The sequence below is a fragment of the Poeciliopsis prolifica genome, unplaced genomic scaffold (genome assembly GCF_027474105.1).
Source record: "Poeciliopsis prolifica strain line A6 unplaced genomic scaffold, Auburn_PproV2 SCAFFOLD008, whole genome shotgun sequence".
In the NCBI taxonomy this organism is placed as follows: Eukaryota; Metazoa; Chordata; class Actinopteri; order Cyprinodontiformes; family Poeciliidae; genus Poeciliopsis; species Poeciliopsis prolifica.
The window spans coordinates 12631912-12650424 of record NW_026562383.1 but is presented as its reverse complement, the minus strand read 5'-3'; the positions used below and the strand labels follow the sequence as shown (position 1 = coordinate 12650424).

Below are 18513 nucleotides of genomic sequence, written 5' to 3'. Positions count from 1 at the left end.
GTGGATCTAAAAACAGAAGGACTGACAGTGAATCTTTTTCTTCTAAGAGCTTGTCATTTCTTTTATTTAGGGTTGGGTATCAGTCATTTTATGTCAGATCGGATTTTTTTACAACGTCAGTATTTATGTCGGGCGCCGTTTTGCTTTATTGGGGAATTTTTTTTTACTTCTGTCTAGACAAGGCTCATGTCTGTAAATCTAACCACCAGAACATTAATCAACTCTGCAAATTATCCTATAAAAGGCCCTTTTTTTTAATCTTTCACGTTTCAAGAGGCTGTGTGGTAAAATGGCTTCAAAGAGTGACACCAGTAAATGTACTTCTCAAGCTTAAAATCCACAGCATTTCAATACGCTGATGTTAAAAGAAGACTCCAGCTGGCGCTGTGTCACATTTTTCAGCCGTTTGTGCGAACCCATTTTCTGATACTGGCAACCTGACCTTCAGGGAATCCAGATTTAAATTAAATGAGTCTACATTCCTGCATTCCAGAGAGGAAAAGAGGGAGAAAAATATTCCTGCCTGAAATGGATGGACTTTCGAAGGAGCCTTTGATCAGGAGGTGCAGCTAACAGGGCCATGAAGTGGAGGGGGAAGGTGAAAGACGGAAGGGCAGAAAGTAACTAAAGCCTTATGAAGTTATAAACAGGCAATCCTCTTATTCCTTATTGCCAGGTCGAGGCTGATGGCTACATTTGTAGAAGAAAAAGTTGAATGGTTTACAATGTGGTTGGCTGGGTAAATGATTATGATTTAATTTGAGTTAATGTTGAAATGGAAGTCAAAAATTAATGCTAGAAACGTTGGAGGAAAGTTACTTGTTAAAGTCAACTGACTCGAGCATCATCTGATCCTCAGCTGATCCATCTGCTGACTAAAAAGCAGATAGACATACTCGTGAAACATCCACATGGCCATTGCACAGCACAAAGTAAAAATAAGCAGGTATACATGGAGTTGAAACTAACTGTTTGCAAAAATGGCATAAAATGACAAACATTTTGTCTCACAGTCTTATATTTTAGATCAGATAGGATTACCTACATTATTTCTATTTGGGAAATGCCATATTTGGACTGTTTAGATACATCCTTAGGATCTTGGAGAAACATTTTGTGTGGGCTTTGTAACTCCGGTTTGTAGGCGTACGGCTCACACACACCTTTATGGATCTGACCCATTTCTCTGTTTGGAAAATGTATTTGTGCCATAGCTTTAATTTTATATTTGATGTCAGTAGATGTCTCCTCAATATTTCCTCAAACTGTTTTTGCCTCATGATGCCATCTATTTTGCAAACTGCACCAGCCAATCGTCCAACCAAACCACCCGACGACATGATGCCGCCACGCCCAAACTTCAAAGTTGGGTTTGCAAACTTCCCCCTATTTCCTCCAAATATAACTGTGATCATAATGGCCAAACATTTCAACATTTTTGCTTCATCAGACAAATATATGAACGTGATATGAAAACTGCCATCTATCTGTTTTTTGTTGGTTTTAGAGTAATGACTTTTTCTTGTTCAGTTGACGTATCAGCTCATGTCAGTACATGTCCACGATACAAAAGCTGTATCTGAACAGAGTAATGACTGGACAGGTTTTTTTTTATTATAATATGCTGTCTCAACTTTGTACATAAGTACATAAAAAGTAGAGTTTGGGTCTTACTGTCTGAGTACAACCAGGCTGCTGAGCAGTCTCTGATAAAAATTTTTCCTAGCTCATGCAAGATAGAGATGTTCTTTTTCAACAAAAGTGACACAGACCTCATTTGTTTTCTGCACATTTTCCCACTGGACGATCACTGTCACAACAGACAAGCTAATTGTAATTCATCAGGTAGGATGTGCTTGTTTCCTTTTGGTCTTTGCAAGCAGACAAGGAAGGTCACACGGCTCTGAGCGAGCCAGCCTGTTCAAACAATTCCCCTGTTTTTCAAAGCCTTGTGCACAACAGACGCAGCTCTCCGCAAGGCCTCCGAGTCACATTGAACTGGAAATAGATGGGAGGAAAAATGGCATTCGTCTCTGGACTAAACTGTTGCTTTGGACTCAGATTGCTTCACTGAAGAGGAATAAACCTCAACTGTACTTATTTTATTACATAATCGTAATGTGTGGCACAAAGCTCAGGTTTTTGCTGGCTTTCTCGGGCCGGGTGACTAAAGCTCACTGTGCAGTTGTTTGTCTGCACATCAATGCATTCCTGAGATTCCTCTCCCCCAGCCTAGATGAAAATCAGCTGGTTGCCGAAGAGAGGTCAATGAACTTTTCCCCAGTATTCCCAGACTTTTATAAAGGAAAACAGAGGGAAATCTGAGGACTTCTTCTAGAAGTGGCAACAGTAAATCCTAGAACAGACTCAGGGTACACGCTTGGATTTCTCATTTGGAGAAAGGCTCTCTGAGTATATTCTTCCCCGCCTCCTCTTTCTTTTACCATTACCTCATTCCTATGGAAGTTAGAGAAGTTTTGTCATGCATTTCGCAACCGCAGTCAGACTGTGAGAAAGCTTTCTATCTTGTCTCTCAGCACCATGTCCGTTTTCAATCTGTCATGAAAACAGGAATAGACACCAAATAAAGTCTTAGTCTCATTTCTGTATGTGACGTTGCATCATCTGCTTGTTAGATATGCCATGTTGATAGAATATGCATGTCAGAATTAAAGTGGTGTTTGTTAATGTCCCTTGTTCATTATCAAAAGCTACTGAGTTCAATATTAACGCTGATCCTACAACAGTAACTGTTGATGTCAGATCAATAAAAGGGGATTTCTACAGTTATTTCCAAAGTGAAAGTTAATGTACTTGTGGAAAAACAAATGAGATATCTGGGAATTTCCCCAAACTCGATCATCGCAAGATGTTCCTCCCAAAGATTGGCTTTGCAGTGATCTCAAGTGAAGAAAAAACTAGCTACATCTTAGATGCAACTAACTTTAATTAGTATGTTAAATGCCCAAGTCAGTTGTGTTAAGCTAAAAAAAAAAAAAAAAAAAAAAAAAAAATACACTGATCATGTATGGCTTATTTTTAGGAATTGTTAGGGGAACATAGATTATTTGCAAAATGACAACCAAATGAATATTCTGGATCATCCAGTTTAGTTTTAGTTATAATCTAGCCACTTGTAATCATTATTGCTTAACTTAGTTCTAATCATGACTGATTAGCTCTTGAAATTAAAGAATCAGATGACAGAGAAAGACATGGCTGCATGCAGCAGCTGTAAACACTCTTGTTTTGCAACAAAAGGGCCTTTCTGTGTGGCATTTGAATATTCTCTCTGTGTGGATGTGGGTTTCCCCTGGGTACTCCGACCTTCTCCCACCATCCAAAACCAAGGATGTCAGGCTAATCAGCCTCTCTATTTTGCCTTTATGTTGTTGTGCATGCTGAGTTCTAATGGCCTGTTGGCTATTTCAGTGTATAATAAATAAATGATAGATTGAAGAATACATGTTAAAGGATAGTTATTTCTTGTTGATCCTCAAGAGGAAATTAATTAAAGTCAGATTTTGAATGAAAAATGATAGACACATAATTTTATTTGGAGCAAATTTTCAAAATGACAAAGCCTAAAACAATCATTTCAGCTTCTTGTCTTCCTGAACAATAAATAAATGTTGAATACCAAAGTTTTTTCCATAAAATACCTCTAAATATTATTGATTAAAGCTTTGTATATTTTGAGTTAAAAAGCCTTAGCATCATCTGAACTCCAAATTAGTCGAATGACTGAAAAATTCTCAAAATGCTATTCTTCAAAACAAACAGGAAATGTGACGACTTTTATGACACTCTGATTCTTATCTATTGTGAAAAACAATATCCTCATCTTTATCTGTCCAACGAAGAAACTTCGACTTGATAAGATTTCATTTCCCTGCACTATGTTTGTCTCAATTTCACTGTATTGTTAGTCCACAAGATAAGACCACAACAACAGCGTTTGCCTCAATGCACAATGTTGCTATTTATTTAGAGCCAGAGCATAAAATCACCAAACTCCAATTGTCAAGCGAGGTGGTGAAAGGTTCGTGATCTGGCTCCTGTTCACCCTGCAGAGTTGACAATGAACTCCTCTGTGCACCAAGTCATTCTGCAGTCATTCCAAACAACAGCAGAAGCTTCAGTTACTTTCTAACATACCTGTCCACAATGACGGACACAGAAAACCTAAGAACTGTAAGAAGTTTGACTTAGTTTTAACACCGACTTTAATTCCAGAGTTTGCTGGAGAAAGCAGCTTTTGTCTGTGACTTTGTGGAACATTTTCAATGACCTCCGCTTTTCCCTCTCTCAACTTCAAAGGCGTTCCTGTGGGAGTCGTACCTCTTACGCACGATTGTTTTCACCGACATTATCAGACATCTGAGATCGTCTATCTGCCCCCGTCCCAGAGTGTGGTCTCGCTCTTTTACATGGGCGCACAGAGAACACAGAAGAACCTGAAACCGGGCCCCTGTGTATTCGAGTCACACAAACCGCTCAAATACCTTGCTGCTAAAGCTTTCATTTCGCAGATGACTTTCCAAGACCTCTCCTGTATGAAAGAGGAGACAATGGGAGGCAAGCTTTGATGTTAGGGTACTTTCTCCTCTCCTGACAAGATTAATCCTCACCTGGATGATGTTACATTTACCTTTGTTGGGGAAATTACAGCAGCTATTGAAGAGAAAAAGCAAAGAAGTCTAATTTCTGTCAAAGTCACTGTTGCTAGATGTATTACAGATTCCTTGTGTCATATGCCTGAAATTTTTGTATATTTAGTTCAATCTAATCCTAATGCATTTTAGGTCAACTTAAATGTGATTGAACAACACAAAGTAGCAAAGGAAGAAAAGTAGGAAGAAAGGACAGAAGGAATGAAAGATAAATCAAGTCACGTCATTTGTATAGTGCATTTCAGCAACATCATAAAATCACAAAAAATGCATAACATTACATTAATAAAAGCCTCTGTTGTTGCAAAAGAGAAAGAACATATTTCATGGATACTTATTCATCCTCATTTTCTCCCTCTAAATAAAATCCAATGTAACCAATTGCCTTCAAAATGTCGCCTAGTTTGCAAATAAATTTTGACAGTCTATCATACTGTACAAATAATGCTTTATTTTTCTTCAGCAGGAACGGGGAAGCTGGTCAGACTTGACAGGAAGGTGGTAGAAGTGAAATACAGTCTGGGAGAAAAAACAAGTAGAGTATAAATAAAAAGACTCGATGGCATCTTCCGCAAGGACAACGTCCTTGAAATGTCCCAGTCAAAGTCCAGAATGAACTGAGTTCGAGCTATTTTGCCGAGAACGGTTGGAATGCAAACCCAAAAGGCATGCAGCTGTGACATCTCTGAAATGTAGTTTTACAGGGTTTAGACTTCCACCTCACCAATAAGAACTTTGTGTTGCTCTTCACATAAAACCTCAAAGAAAATCACACACGTTTGCAGGCTTAATGTGACAAAACGGGGAAAATGTTGCTTCACATACAAACACTCTTGCAAGGCACTCCCTGTGAGTCTCAGATGATTTGATTCAAAACAAATAAATAGTCTCTCCGTTACAGTGTCCGCCAAACCGTTGCTTTGCCTCTGTCCGCCCCCTCTTTTCATGGAATTAGTATGACTACATGCTTGGCTTGCCTCAAGTCTTTCCCTGGCTACGTACACAGACTCTGATCTGACCATACTTGGGTTGGCTTGGTTCTAAACCAGACAATGATGTCATTTGTTCAGCGCTTGGTACAGGAAGTGACTTCACACTAGCTGAACTGTTGAGGATCCTTCAACAAAGACTGTCTTGCCTGACTGAAAAACCTCTTAAGGCTGAGTAATCCAGTTACATCAGAGTTACTAAACATGTCATTTCTATCAAAGAACTCTGTGTTTTATTGTACGTAGGGGAGAACATTCACAAGGCCCCTCTGTAACTGGTGCGCTCCCACACATCCCAGTCGTGACTCCATATACAGTAGCTGTTTTTGGCTCACACTCATACATCTATTTGTGGAGACATGGTTGTGTGGTCTTGAGGGTCAGTGGATCTTACTTTTAAGCCTTGAGGCTGCGTGCCGCCTTACGGCAGGAAATGAGCCCCTCCTCTGGATTGTGTTTGTTACTGGAGAAGCAATAGGCCACCTGGGAAATCTGCTGGTTCCCACGGTCTCCATCTACGGTTGCTGTCAGGCAGAGCAGCTCAGCTGAAGGGGCTCCCAGGCTTTCTTCATGTGCCAAAATGAGATGGGCTTTGCTTTGTGTTTGTTTTTTCCTATAAGCAGCAAACCAAAGCTGATAAAGCAGCTCTGATGTGGAAAAGTTTTAACAGCGAATGTAATCATTAACTTATTTTCTTCCACTCAATGTTTCAGCGCAGCTCAAAGGGGCCACTTTCAATTACAAAGTGGCTCTTTAAACAAGTGCTCCTTTACATTCCCAGTTGCAACAAAACTGACCAGTCTGGAAAGTGTTCCCCCCTTATTCACATGAAGATGACCAGCTTTTTTTTTTTTTTTTTTTTCTTTTGCCTTTCCCTGTTACACTCAGATTAAAGGCCACAAGCTCAGACGAGATCCTCACGCAGCCTTCAAGTGGCAGACATCCTGTCTGTACTGGAAAGCCACTCATGCTCTTTAGAGCACACCAGCATCCACACAAATACATAATGACTCAGCTGCCCTTATCCACCCTCCCTCTGCTCTTGGACGTCATCCGTAGCCTTTTAAATGGACCGAACAGGGGGAGGTGAGAGGTGTTTTATTAGATTGGGAAGCCCTGAATAAGGAGCTTTGATGAAACTTCTCTGTATTTATAGCAGCGCAGCAGTTGCTCCGCTGTTGAGTCCCTTCCAGTTCCAAGGTAGCCGGATGGGCGGACATCCACTGAGGAGGAAACATCTTCTTTTAGCTGCCATGTCTATTTTTGGGGCAATTTTTTGTGCCTCCTTTTGTTAACAAAAAGGAAGAGGTCTGGAGGATATTGGACTGATTGCAGAAGGAACTGAGTCACAGAGCTTTATTGAGGGGGTAAACAATTGTCTATTTGTAGTTTATCCTCTTCTTTGACATCTCAGCCATCTAGAATGGACTAATAATAAATCCTGAGCTTTAATGAAGATCACAGGGAGACCAGGAGAGCAGATTAAACAAACCCTATGCAGTTTATGTTCCTCCAAGCAAGGTTTATTCTCAGCCATTCGTTTCTTGTTGCCAAAGATGTGAGTTAAAATCAACACACTTAACAATAATTGATTAGCTCGTGACTTTGAGGTCCAGGTATGTGCATTGAAGATATCTATCATATGGTAGTGTTCCTCAAATTGGAGTACTTAGCTCTGTCTTTGACAGTATAAATAAAACAAAGATAATACAGCATTTATCTATACCCCTGCATCTTTCCAAATTGAAACAGACATTCATGTATCTCGTAGAGATTTTCTATTACAGACTAACACAAGTGACACATATTTATGGACTGAATGGAAAAGGATACAAATAAAATCCAAAATGTGAGCCAGACATTTTTGTTCGGGTTGTCCAAGTCAGTGGTTTGTGGAACTGCCTTCTGTTTTTTTTTTGTGTTGGGGATCTTGGGAAATCATACTGTTTTCCTGACAACTGTCCAAAACGTACAGTGGGTTTGGTTGGCTTTACTGTGTAGGGATTGGATTTCCTCTTCAAGGGGACGAATAATAAACGATTGCCTTTATTTCACAAATTAAAACTCATAATTGCAACAGCTACTTCTGTTAGTTTACATGTAGCAACAAATGTGCATGTATAGGAAGTAATGTTTGTTGAACCACTTTTAAACCACAACTTTTCCAGCTTTGCACATCAGACGATTGATGTTTTGTATTCTTTTTTACTAAGAAAGCGACTTCTGTAATGTAATGTAATTGATCACACTGGACTTTATTTATTCTGGATATGCAGCAGAAGTCATCAGGTGACAGGACTCGAACCTGAGGCCGGACAAATGGTCTTGCTTTAACCCCGCACCATTGCTGCCCAACAACAAATTTTTATTTTCAGAAAAAAATTTGAAAACCATGTGTATTTTTTTTCTTACTTTTGATAAATATCCACAACTTTGTGTTTATTTCCAAAAGGCTAAAGCATGTGATACCTTTACAATATGCTCTGTGGATCCGGAGTAAAACCCAGAGTCTCGTGTGTAAGGTTACTACTCCTGTTTACCTGGCAGCTACAGACAATGAATAATGGAGACAATAAAAAGCACACAGTGTCATAAGGAGAGTGGGTGATTTACTGGCGATCGTGTTTCATGTTCCAGCGGTGGAAGCTCTCTCCCATGGGAGAGCGAGCTGTTTTGTAAACATACAAATGCTGCCGCCGCTGCTGCTGACGCACATTTGAATATTTATGAGTCTTTAGGGTTGCATCCAAACGTCAAAAAAGCTTCTCCTTTTACGTCTGAATGTAATGACTATTGGGAGTGTGAAACTTGAGTTTGCAGAGAAACTCAAGAAGACAGAAAACGAACATGGTTTTCCATTCCTTATGGTTCACGTCATGGACTCTCTCTATTTTTTTTTTTTTTTTTTGCAAAGGCTATTATTACTTTTATTCTTTCACATGAGGAGAGGTTGGTGCCTTTGTGGAGTAATAACACCCTCTAGCACTTCCAAAGGATGTAGAGATTCAGTGCAAACATATTGTTTTGGACATCTATGACTGGAATGTAAACGCTGTTCCTTGTTTTATATTTGATAGGGTCACTACTGAGATATTTTTTAACATAATTTGTTTGTGACTTCTCAGTATTTGTGAAAGAGACTAAAATAAAATAAAATAATCATGTCACGATGAGCAGCTATTCAGGTAATCCAAGCATTAAGGAAAATATTATTAAGTGCACATTAACAACTTTAAAATATGCATTTACATAAAGGAAACTGAGGTTTTGACCCCCATCAGTTTCTATGAAAAATTGCTCTCTTGGATTTTTTTTTTTTTTTAATCAAGATAAAATCAAATGTAAAAAACTGTCTTGCCAATTGGGTGATTAATTAATGGTCATATCCTGCTGAACTGATCTACTGCATAAGCATTGTTCTGTGGTTTGATCCATTAAAGTTCTTTGCACAGATGATGTGTTGCGCTCCCCAGTGAACTTTGTCATCATTTGGCTGTCTGACCATTGTTTCCCCAAATTGCAGTATTGTCACAGGTCAGCGAAGGGCTCTCTGTCCGCTGCTGCAAGCTGTTTTGTGGCTGCTGACACAAGGGGATTCATCGGGTAACGAGTATTGCAACAAACTCCACCGTCATCTCAAATTTTTATCTGGGGCCAGTCTGTGAGGGGCTCCCTGGGGAACCGATTTTATTTGACCTTTTTCAGACAAGCAGCAGCTGACAAGTCACCCCTTGTGTCTAGTGAGGGATTTTGTTCTTTTTTTTCCTTTGTGACTGTGGATATACTACTGAGATGAAGCTACGTTTATTAATAGATGTGTTGATCTGAACTTATGAATTATAAGGACATTAATGCTTTCCTGGCATTTTTCCCCCTTTGAACCCACTTTGGATCTTCAAAAGGGAGTTTTGTTTGACTCTAATTAGGTGAGAAGAAGTCTGTAAGAAGCTCATTAAAAAAAATCATCGGTGCCCTGGGAGGCAGCATGTGCAATATTGGCCTATAAGTGTCCTGCTATGTGAATGGATTGAAAATAAACAGAACATGCGGGGAAGCCTGGTACAGTGGCGGATATAGCAGCGAAGCCACAACAGGCTCCTTAATTACAAACTGAACTTTAACCCACATCCCTTTCACTCCGTCTCCTCCAGCCCACAGAAACGTCACAAAACAGAGACGGTCACCTAATCATTTTAACAGCTGGCAAATTACTGCTTGTGTGTTGTTGTTTTTATTTATTTATTTATTTTTCATAACACAGCTAGACAAGCGCGTAAGATGAATCATTATTATCCGAACAGGTTGAGGGATTACTTTCAAAAGCACAGCGAATACACACAGGAACAGGCAAATGTTTGGTATTCCTGTCGCCCGTGAGACAGCATCCGACCAATCCGAGGAAGCCGGCAGAAGACAATCCCTTTGTGTCCATCAGGAAGACACCAAACAAAACCCAGAGGTGTCGAGCATGTGAAAAACAAATCAGAGGTTAAGGACCGAGATCTGTCCCGCTGGTGGGAAAAGCAAATTGTGTGCGGAGCCTCTAGTCTGGGTAACCATGACGCATGAGCGGCCCGTTTCCAGCCTGTGGAGAAGTGTGGGACCCCATCAACTCCTCGCAGTTATGTCCATATGAGTGTCTCAGAGAGGTTCATTGTGTGTGAAGAAAGGGGCGGGATACAAACCTGGGAAAGCATTTTTCTTCTTGGCTTCTTGCTCTCTGTTGGCTGGCTGTGACCTTTTAAAAGCCACTGATCCAAAAAATGAAGACTCTGAAAGGCCGCTGTTTGGACTCTCTATCCCAAACGCACACCTGCTGCTGATGCCGCGGGAGCTTTTGTTGTAATGCAGATGTATTGTCCTGTTCGTGTCCCTGTCAAATTTCGGCGTGCTGTTCTCCAGCTGCTTATCGCTCCTTTTTTCTTTTTCTTTTTTTCCAAATGCTTGCATTAACATAATGCCCTTCGGTGCTGCAGGAGGAACAGGGACGGAGGAGAAAGGGAAAGCTTCACGGTTTGTTTTGCTCCTTTCTCACATGGTTGCTGGAAACATTCCCATGTGGGTGAAAAAAACTTCCAGGAGCTGAAGTGGAGCATGCCTCGGTCCCATGATACTCACCTGACATCCCTCCCCTTCTCCTCTGCCTCCGCTTCCCTCCTCTCCCCGGAGTTAGTTTGAAGTCATTACCATCCACACCCTTCTGGGACTTTATTCACACTCCCATCACATCTCTTGCGAACCTCTTTCTATAATTGGCCTTCTTTTGTTTTAGACTTAAATAGAATCTATGGCGACTGTCTGGGGCCTCTCAAGGACATTCATCATGAGCTTGCTATTTTGTAGAGCCGTACTGGTGGTCAGTCACATGCACACATGCTGGATATGAGTTGTATCCTCAGTCAAGTGTTATTTTAGTGAAGTAGGTGGGAAAAGTGTTTCTCAGCTGAAGGTGGAAACTTAAGATTATCTTCTCATGGATTTCAAATGTACATAATTGGATTTTAATGTTGGTATATTCACCTAAACAGGAATCATATAATCTAAAAAAAATGTTAAATTATATGATACAATTTTATGCTTGACAAAAAATAAATGACTATGTTGCATAGAAGTGAAACTAGGAAAACATCATCCATCCATCCACTCATCTAAATGGGCATATGATTCTGTGCCAAAAATAACAATGAAAATATATTACATTTATAAAAACTACCAATTGTTTAACTATTTACTAACTTGTAAATTACTTGAGGTCCTTCGGCACTTTATAATGATTCTGCTGTGAAACTGAATGACATTGTAAATCTCTTCATTTTTTTTCTGTTCTTTGTTTCTACTGAAAAAGTCAACCTGGAGTTAAATGTAGTTGTTTTGAAGACATACAATTCAACATTCCAATTTCCATAAGCAGCAACACCAACCAGTCTGCAAGTTTGTGAAATTTTTGAAAGCATGGCGACATGTGACGCAAGGAGGACTTTGTAACTTTTTGCTGCTTTGAATGAATGAAACGCTTTTGTGCAACAGTGGTGTACCATCAGTTTGAGCTTATGTTTAATGGTAAATGGTTAGCACTAAAGTGACCCCTCATTTATTGATGACTACTGAATAACACCATTCCCTCTGTGGGTGTTAACGCGCTGACATTGCTATTTTTGGTTGGGTAATTAAAAAGACCCTGTTGCAGTTAAAGACACCAGAGGGCCGAGGCGTGCAGGATTCTGCTGATTCTTCCTCCCTTGTGTCATCAGACCCCAGCCTCAGGAATGCCTCAGAATGGGAAGGGAAACAGGAAATACTTTTGTCTCCCCACAGCACTTTGGTCTCCTTTTATTAGTGTAGTGTGTTTTTTTTTTATTATTATTTTTCTTCTAAGAAATCCTGTAGTACCGCCGTAATGAACCTTCTGGAACAGGATCAAGAGAAAAGAAAAAGTTTTCCCAGCAGCATAAAACATAATCACTGTAAGCAAACTGATGTAATTATATTGATAACAAATTCCCACGGGAACTAACACGGGGAGGTTGCAAAGAATCAGATTTAGCAATTCACCATTGTTCACAGACAGGTCAAATTATAGCTGAAAAGAGAGACATCAGATCCACCCAGATGTACAACTTTGCCGTGTAGCGATTCATGTGGTTGGCTTTGTAACAAAAGAAAGAATACTGAAAGGGCGCTGCTGGTATTTCCTCCCTTAAACCTCTGAAATGTAGCCTATTGTACTTTGGTTAAAGATAATCTGCTGTGGAGTGTGTGTGGAACAGCAGAGAGCTTAGCACCATCACTTCCTGTCCAGCTGTTCCTGCTGTCGCTGCTTATGAGCAGACGTCTGTATTTCCTCGTCTGAGACATGTTGCTGAGGCATTCGCTCCACACACGCACACGCGCTTAATTTGCAGCCTGCCTCTTTAAACCCCACAGAGTAACAATATATTTTTATGCCGAGGGTGTTATATTGTGGTGACTCCCATGTTTGGCTTGGCTGGAGCCTGCTTCTGGGTATCTCTCTTGGAGCATGAGCGTAGGCGGGTGTAATGGATCTCTCTTTAACATGGGTGTAATAACACTCTATTTCCACCCATGTCTGGGAGCGGCAGGGGATTTACCTTTTAAAGGGTAATTTCACATTATTCTGAAAAAAAGAAATCTGTCTCACCAAACTTTGGTGCCGTTCGTACAAGGAGGGTTTGCTTTTCCTGATTATGAAGACTTCTGCTTTGCACAAAAGAATTGAATGAAGCACCAAAACGGGCAAAAATGCTAGAAAAGCAAAGACTTGCTCCTATGGGAATAGATTTGCAGAACTCTAGAGCTGTCACAATCTTTTTTAGAGGGGTGTCATTATGTATTTTCTAGGTGCATAGTGCAATCAAGTAACTATGTAACCTTCAGTTGTTAGGAAAATGCTTAAAATATATTTCCTCACTGATATGCATTTCATTGTAGTTGTATTTAAGTTCACAGCTGGACCAAAGACCGTGAGAGTATGGGTTGCCTCCTGTATTGGTCAAAGTCTTTCATTTTGCATCCGGATTGACCTTTATATTCTGTTTGTTTCTCTTCCAGGATGCGTTTGTGGAACTGTACGACAGACAAAAGGAGTCGGTCTTCAGCTGCTACTGGCCGTCCATCAAGACTGTCTTTGGCCTGGCTGCGCTCGGAGCGGCCAGCGTCACCATCGGAGCATACCTTGCACAAAAGTGAACAGTATCTCTATCTCTCTCTTCATCTCCTGACTCCTCCGGGCTCAACTTTATTTCTCAGCACCGTCCTCCTCCTCCTTTTTTATTTCTTGCGCCTCCTGTTTTCAAAGATGCCCCTGACCCCCTCAGAGACAACCTTCAGACCGATTCTGGCCCTCTTCAAAGCCTCTCTGTGAACGCTTCTTTTCCTCATGCCCCTTCTGTCAAAACAGACACGAATCAAAAAACAGCAGAGGGAACCAGAGGCGCGGCCCGTAGACGCATCCGAGGAGCGAGAAAACCAGGCTGACTGTGGCTGAGGAGGAAGAAGGAATGCACGTCTTTTTCTTTCATTTCTTGCCTGCTTCTGTACTAGTTTATTGCATGAACGTTTGAATGGTAGAGTATAGACACGAGAAAGGTGTGGCAGTGCGGGACCTGTTTTAGGAGGGCTTGGTGATGAAGACGCAGCGGACCCCGATCCCCAAAACCTTGTTATAGGATGAAGGACCCTGTCTGAGCTGTGGACTCCAGTTACCTCCCTACAGCCGTCCTTCAAAGAACTTCTGTAGAACAGCTGCTTAGATTGTGTAATGGAAACAGCTCACTGCAGCCAGCACAGCGTGTGTCTACTGTTTTCACTTCTCACACAGCTCAGGTGAACACATTGCACCACTATGCTATCTCTCTCTCTCTCTCTCTCTCTTTCTCTGGGTCTGTAATGGAGGGAGAGGAAGCCTGAGCTCAGCTCAGCTGAAAGCTCCTTGATTTTCGTGCTGGGTTTTTATTTTTCTTGCATGCCAAACCAAATAAGGAGGTGTGTGTATGTGTGCCTGTTTATGTGTGCGTGTGTTTTCAAGGAGCATAAAATAAAGCGTGAAGGTATGTTGCTGAGTGTCCTGAGGGAAACGTGCAGTCGAGCGCACAAAGAGAATCGGTTAGAGGTACAATAAATGTTGCTTTCTTCAGCCTCCAACGTCTGACCGGACAATTTTAAGAGCTCGTTCTTCAAGCAGTGTAATGTGAAGTAGATTCATAGCTTTACTATTAGCATAAACAACTCAAGAGTTTTGTGACTGCTCGTGGTTCTCCTCACAGAGCCCTTTTGGGGTCCAATTGTCTGGTCTCGCCCAGGTGTCAGGCGACACGTGTGTCCTCCAGTTGCTGCCGCCCCGCAGTAACTCAATAATGAATCCGCTCTGACACAGACAGCTGTTGACGTGGACTGACAGAGAAATGTTCTTGTGTGGCCACATGTGACTGGGTGGAAATCAAGTCCGCAGCATTTCGGTAGTGGACTCCTGGTCGTTGGAACCTGAGCTGTCCCTCCCTCCCTTTTTCTGTCCGGCCTCCGAAAGCACCCGGGGATTGATTTTTATTCCTTTCAGCCTGTTTTATTGATGTTCGTCTTGTGTTGCAGTCTGATGGAAAATTCCAGGTCCCCAAAATATTTTTGGTTGGACACGTCTTCCCAGCCTTTTCGCGGAGTGGGAATTTGGATTTTCTCTTTCTGTTTCTTCGTTGCATGGATGAAAGTCAACCGTAACACAATAGATGCCCATGATGTGTAACTGTATTTATAATACGACAGGCTATAGAGAAGAAGTAACAATAAATAAAGCTACATTTCTTTAATTTATTTCAAGGTACAAGATTACAGACTTTCAGAATAAAACTAGTCACTTTTATTTTCCTTTTTCTATGGAATCACACTGTAAACTACATAGTTTCCTGGCTGCTAATACAACAATGTGTAGAAATTAATCTTTGTGTTGCGTTGATGTCGGCTGCTATTCTGTCAAGATTAAAACTATTCCTCACAGCTTAAACTGCCACAACTTCACAGTACACATGTGTAGAGAGCTGGAAACCAAAGTAAACTTGTGCTGGTCTTTAATTTAAAACATATCTGACAGAGCATACAGTGCCGTGCAAAACCTTTTTCACATTTCGTCAGAATTAAGTCTGCTTTTTTTTTAGTGGGATTTTATGCGACAGACCAAGACAGAGTAGTGCAGAACGGGATATGTAACATTCAAAAACATATATCAAAAATCCAAACTGTGGTGTTTGTTCTATTCAGCCCCTTTTACTCTGATGCCAACAAATAAAATGTGGTGTCATGTTAGCAGGTGTTCTGTGAGCAGACATTATGGAAATCAAGAAACACACCAGACAAGTCCAAGGTGTGGAGAACCATTAAGCACCGTTAGCTTATGAGACAGCATTCAAAGCACTGAACGCATCATAAAGCACTCCTCAGAAGTTCGCTCTCCAGCAGAACAGCGACACTAAAAGTACAGTGAGAGTTGAGATGAAATAGTTTAGGTCATGCAAAACGTCATGACATCAAAACAGCAGCATTAAACATCAGAGTGGAAATGTTATATCTACGGTGAGACATGCTGGGGGCATTGCATCTGGATTAAGGTTCTTTGACTGAGCTTGAGTTTGTACTGAAAGGGCGAAACGGCCAAATAATATGATTTTAAATGTCAAAAAGTGGCAGAGACAAGCTGAAAAATACCTACTACTGCTGGGGAATACAAATGCACAAAACACTTTGAAAACCATGCATCATTTTTTTTCCTCCACTTCCCAATTATGCTGTATTTTGCGTTGGCCTGTCACACAAAATCCCAATAAAATCCATAGAAGTTTGTGGCTGTAATTTTGTCAGAATGTGAAAAAATAAAAATAAATAAAAATACAACTCATAGGAATGCTTTTGCAAGGCAGTGCGGCTTCAGCTCACCGAGGGGTTTCTGTGTAGTGTAACTGTACTATAGCCGCTTCACTTTCATCCGCTTCATGCTCACACAATAACTAAAGTGTAAAATGTCAAATGCCAGACCTAAACCTCCTCCTTTTAGCCACCACGGCTCACAGAGTGATGCGTGTGTTTGTATGAAACAGAGGGCGATTCCTGCACAGGAAGATAGGAAGAACTTTAACAGCAATATACTGTCATTTTCATAACCTCTGTGCATATATGAATGTAGCACTCTTGTTGCTGTCCTGTTTCATTGTCTATAATCTATACAAAAAAAAAAACCTGTAGCACTTATTAAAAGAGAAAGTGAATCGTGTTCCTGTTGTTTACCGCTATATCCACAATAAGCTAGTGGGATCATATTGTTCCTAATAAATCAGATTTCTCCAGCAGATGCAGTCTTGAGCTCCGTGTTGTGTTTGTCTTTATTGATTCTCAGCTGCCTCTCGGAGCGAAGTCAACAAGGCGGAGAGAGAATAAGAGATGCTCAAAGGTGAGGAGCGGCGCATCAGCTCCACTCTTTTGATTATCTGTTACATCTATCACAGCCCTGCGTGAGCCTGATCGTGTCAAGGCGACTGTCTCCTTGTGAAGGACTGCAGCAGCAGAAGAAGCAGCAGCAGCAGCAGCAGCAGACATCAAAGCTGTCCCCAAACGCTACTGCACTTGTCAGCCTTCCCCTCCTCAGCTGCTAAACACCAGAGTGCAGAGACCCCCCTCCCCCCCCCCCCAACCCTCCTCTGCCGCCTCCCCTTCACAAATGCCCCGGGGCCAGGTTTTTGTACGCCCTCTTGCCTCTGCTCTGATCACACTTGTCTTCAAAGGCTGCGGACCCTCTCACTGCTCGCTGGAATCTGTGCAGATCATGATGCAGTAAAACCTAATGTTGAAAGAGTCAAGTGGGCACAAGAAAATGAGGGCCAAGCAGAGATTGAAAAAAAAAAAAACTGTGATGGGTGTGTGTGTGTGTGTGTGCGTATGCGTGTGCGTGTGTGTGTGCGTGTGTGTGTGTGTGGGTGTGTGTGTGTGTGTGTGTGTGTGTGTGTGTGTGTGTGTGTGTGTGTGGCAGAAATATCCCCGAGGAGACCAACAGCAGAGGAAAGTTCATTTGGAGTGAAGACGCCCCTCTCCATCCCTCCTCTACCTCCTCTCCAGCTCTCACCATGCATATAAAATGCATGACTCGCTCTGAAGAAGAATTTTAAATCAAGTCCTGGACTTTCAAAAGCGAGTCCGGTGTGGGTGTGGATGGTGAATGTCTGGGTATAGAAAGTGAAAAAAATGGGCAGTGAAGAGGAGGAACGATGTGGAGGTTGCAGAGAAGCTGCCCCCCGACCCACCCACCCACCCACCCACCCCTGGATCTTCTGCTTTAGGGCTACAAGGTGTGAAGGAGGCTTTCCCAGAGCTCGATATCACAGGGGAGATTGGGAGATCAAAGCGGATTGTCAGGAGGAAGCCTGGTCCAGTTTTACCCCTCATTTGGTAGTCCATCAGATCCTCGCTCCCTCCTCACTAACAGGCCAAATTAACAGCTTTAAAAACTTCCTGTGCAAATTTCTTTAAATAGGTTTAAGACACGCCAGCACACAACTTGAGAAATTGTTCAAATGAGGCTGAAATGTAAATACTGAAAGCGAAAGATGTTTCCCAACACCGAGATAGGATCAGCTACAGAGGCAAGTTTGTGCTGCAGAAGGTGTGTACTGCAGCGTCACCTTGTGGCTGCTGCTGCACACACGTGCGCACACGAGCTTGCTTTTTTCTTTTTTTTTTCTTCATATTATGGCTTCCATACATTTTAGCAGCTCCATTTATGTCCAACCATAATTTCTCACCTTGTCAGATGAATTGTTGTACATTGTGACAAAAATTTCATAAATGTTTCGTTTATTTTTATTCAGCAATAAAGTCAGCTTGGCACAGTTAAAAGCATAGTCTGAACATGTTTAAGGGTACCAGACAGGATCCGTACAAGGACTTTTCAGTCTTCATATGAAATTAACCCAGACAACAAAAAATATACATATATATATTTCTCTATATATAATAGCAAGTCAGTCAACTTTTGCAAAACAGCATAAAATACCAAACTTTGAGTTGCTGCTCAATTTATCTTGAACAGAACAGATTGATATTCCTTACCAGGGTAGAACTGTGCATCCAGAGCTTATTTTATGATGCAATCTTTTCAGAGCATTAATCACAGATAACAGTCTGTGTTTAAAACAAGGATGGAAAAATCTAAAAGTTCACCAGTATTCATCTCTCATTGGAGAATTACTCTTTGGCTTGGCAGATTAAACACATGTCCATCGAAACAGCAGGAACAAGAAGGAAGGGTTAGGTTTTGTGAAAAACTTTAGAAACTGTAATACAAAAATACTGATAAG

At 41.3% G+C, this 18513-nt stretch overlaps 1 protein-coding gene across 1 annotated transcript in view; it reads left to right on the top strand.

Annotated features, from left to right (window-relative positions):
- Positions 1-16525, top strand: part of bcl2b (BCL2 apoptosis regulator b) — a 33555-nt gene extending 17030 nt beyond the window's left edge. Inside the window, exon 2 of the mRNA XM_055033191.1 lies at positions 13232-16525. Within this exon, the coding sequence (XP_054889166.1) occupies positions 13232-13369 (138 nt within the window). The 3' untranslated portion in view covers positions 13370-16525. The remainder of the gene's footprint in view (positions 1-13231) is intronic.
- Positions 16526-18513: the final 1988 nt, after the last annotated feature.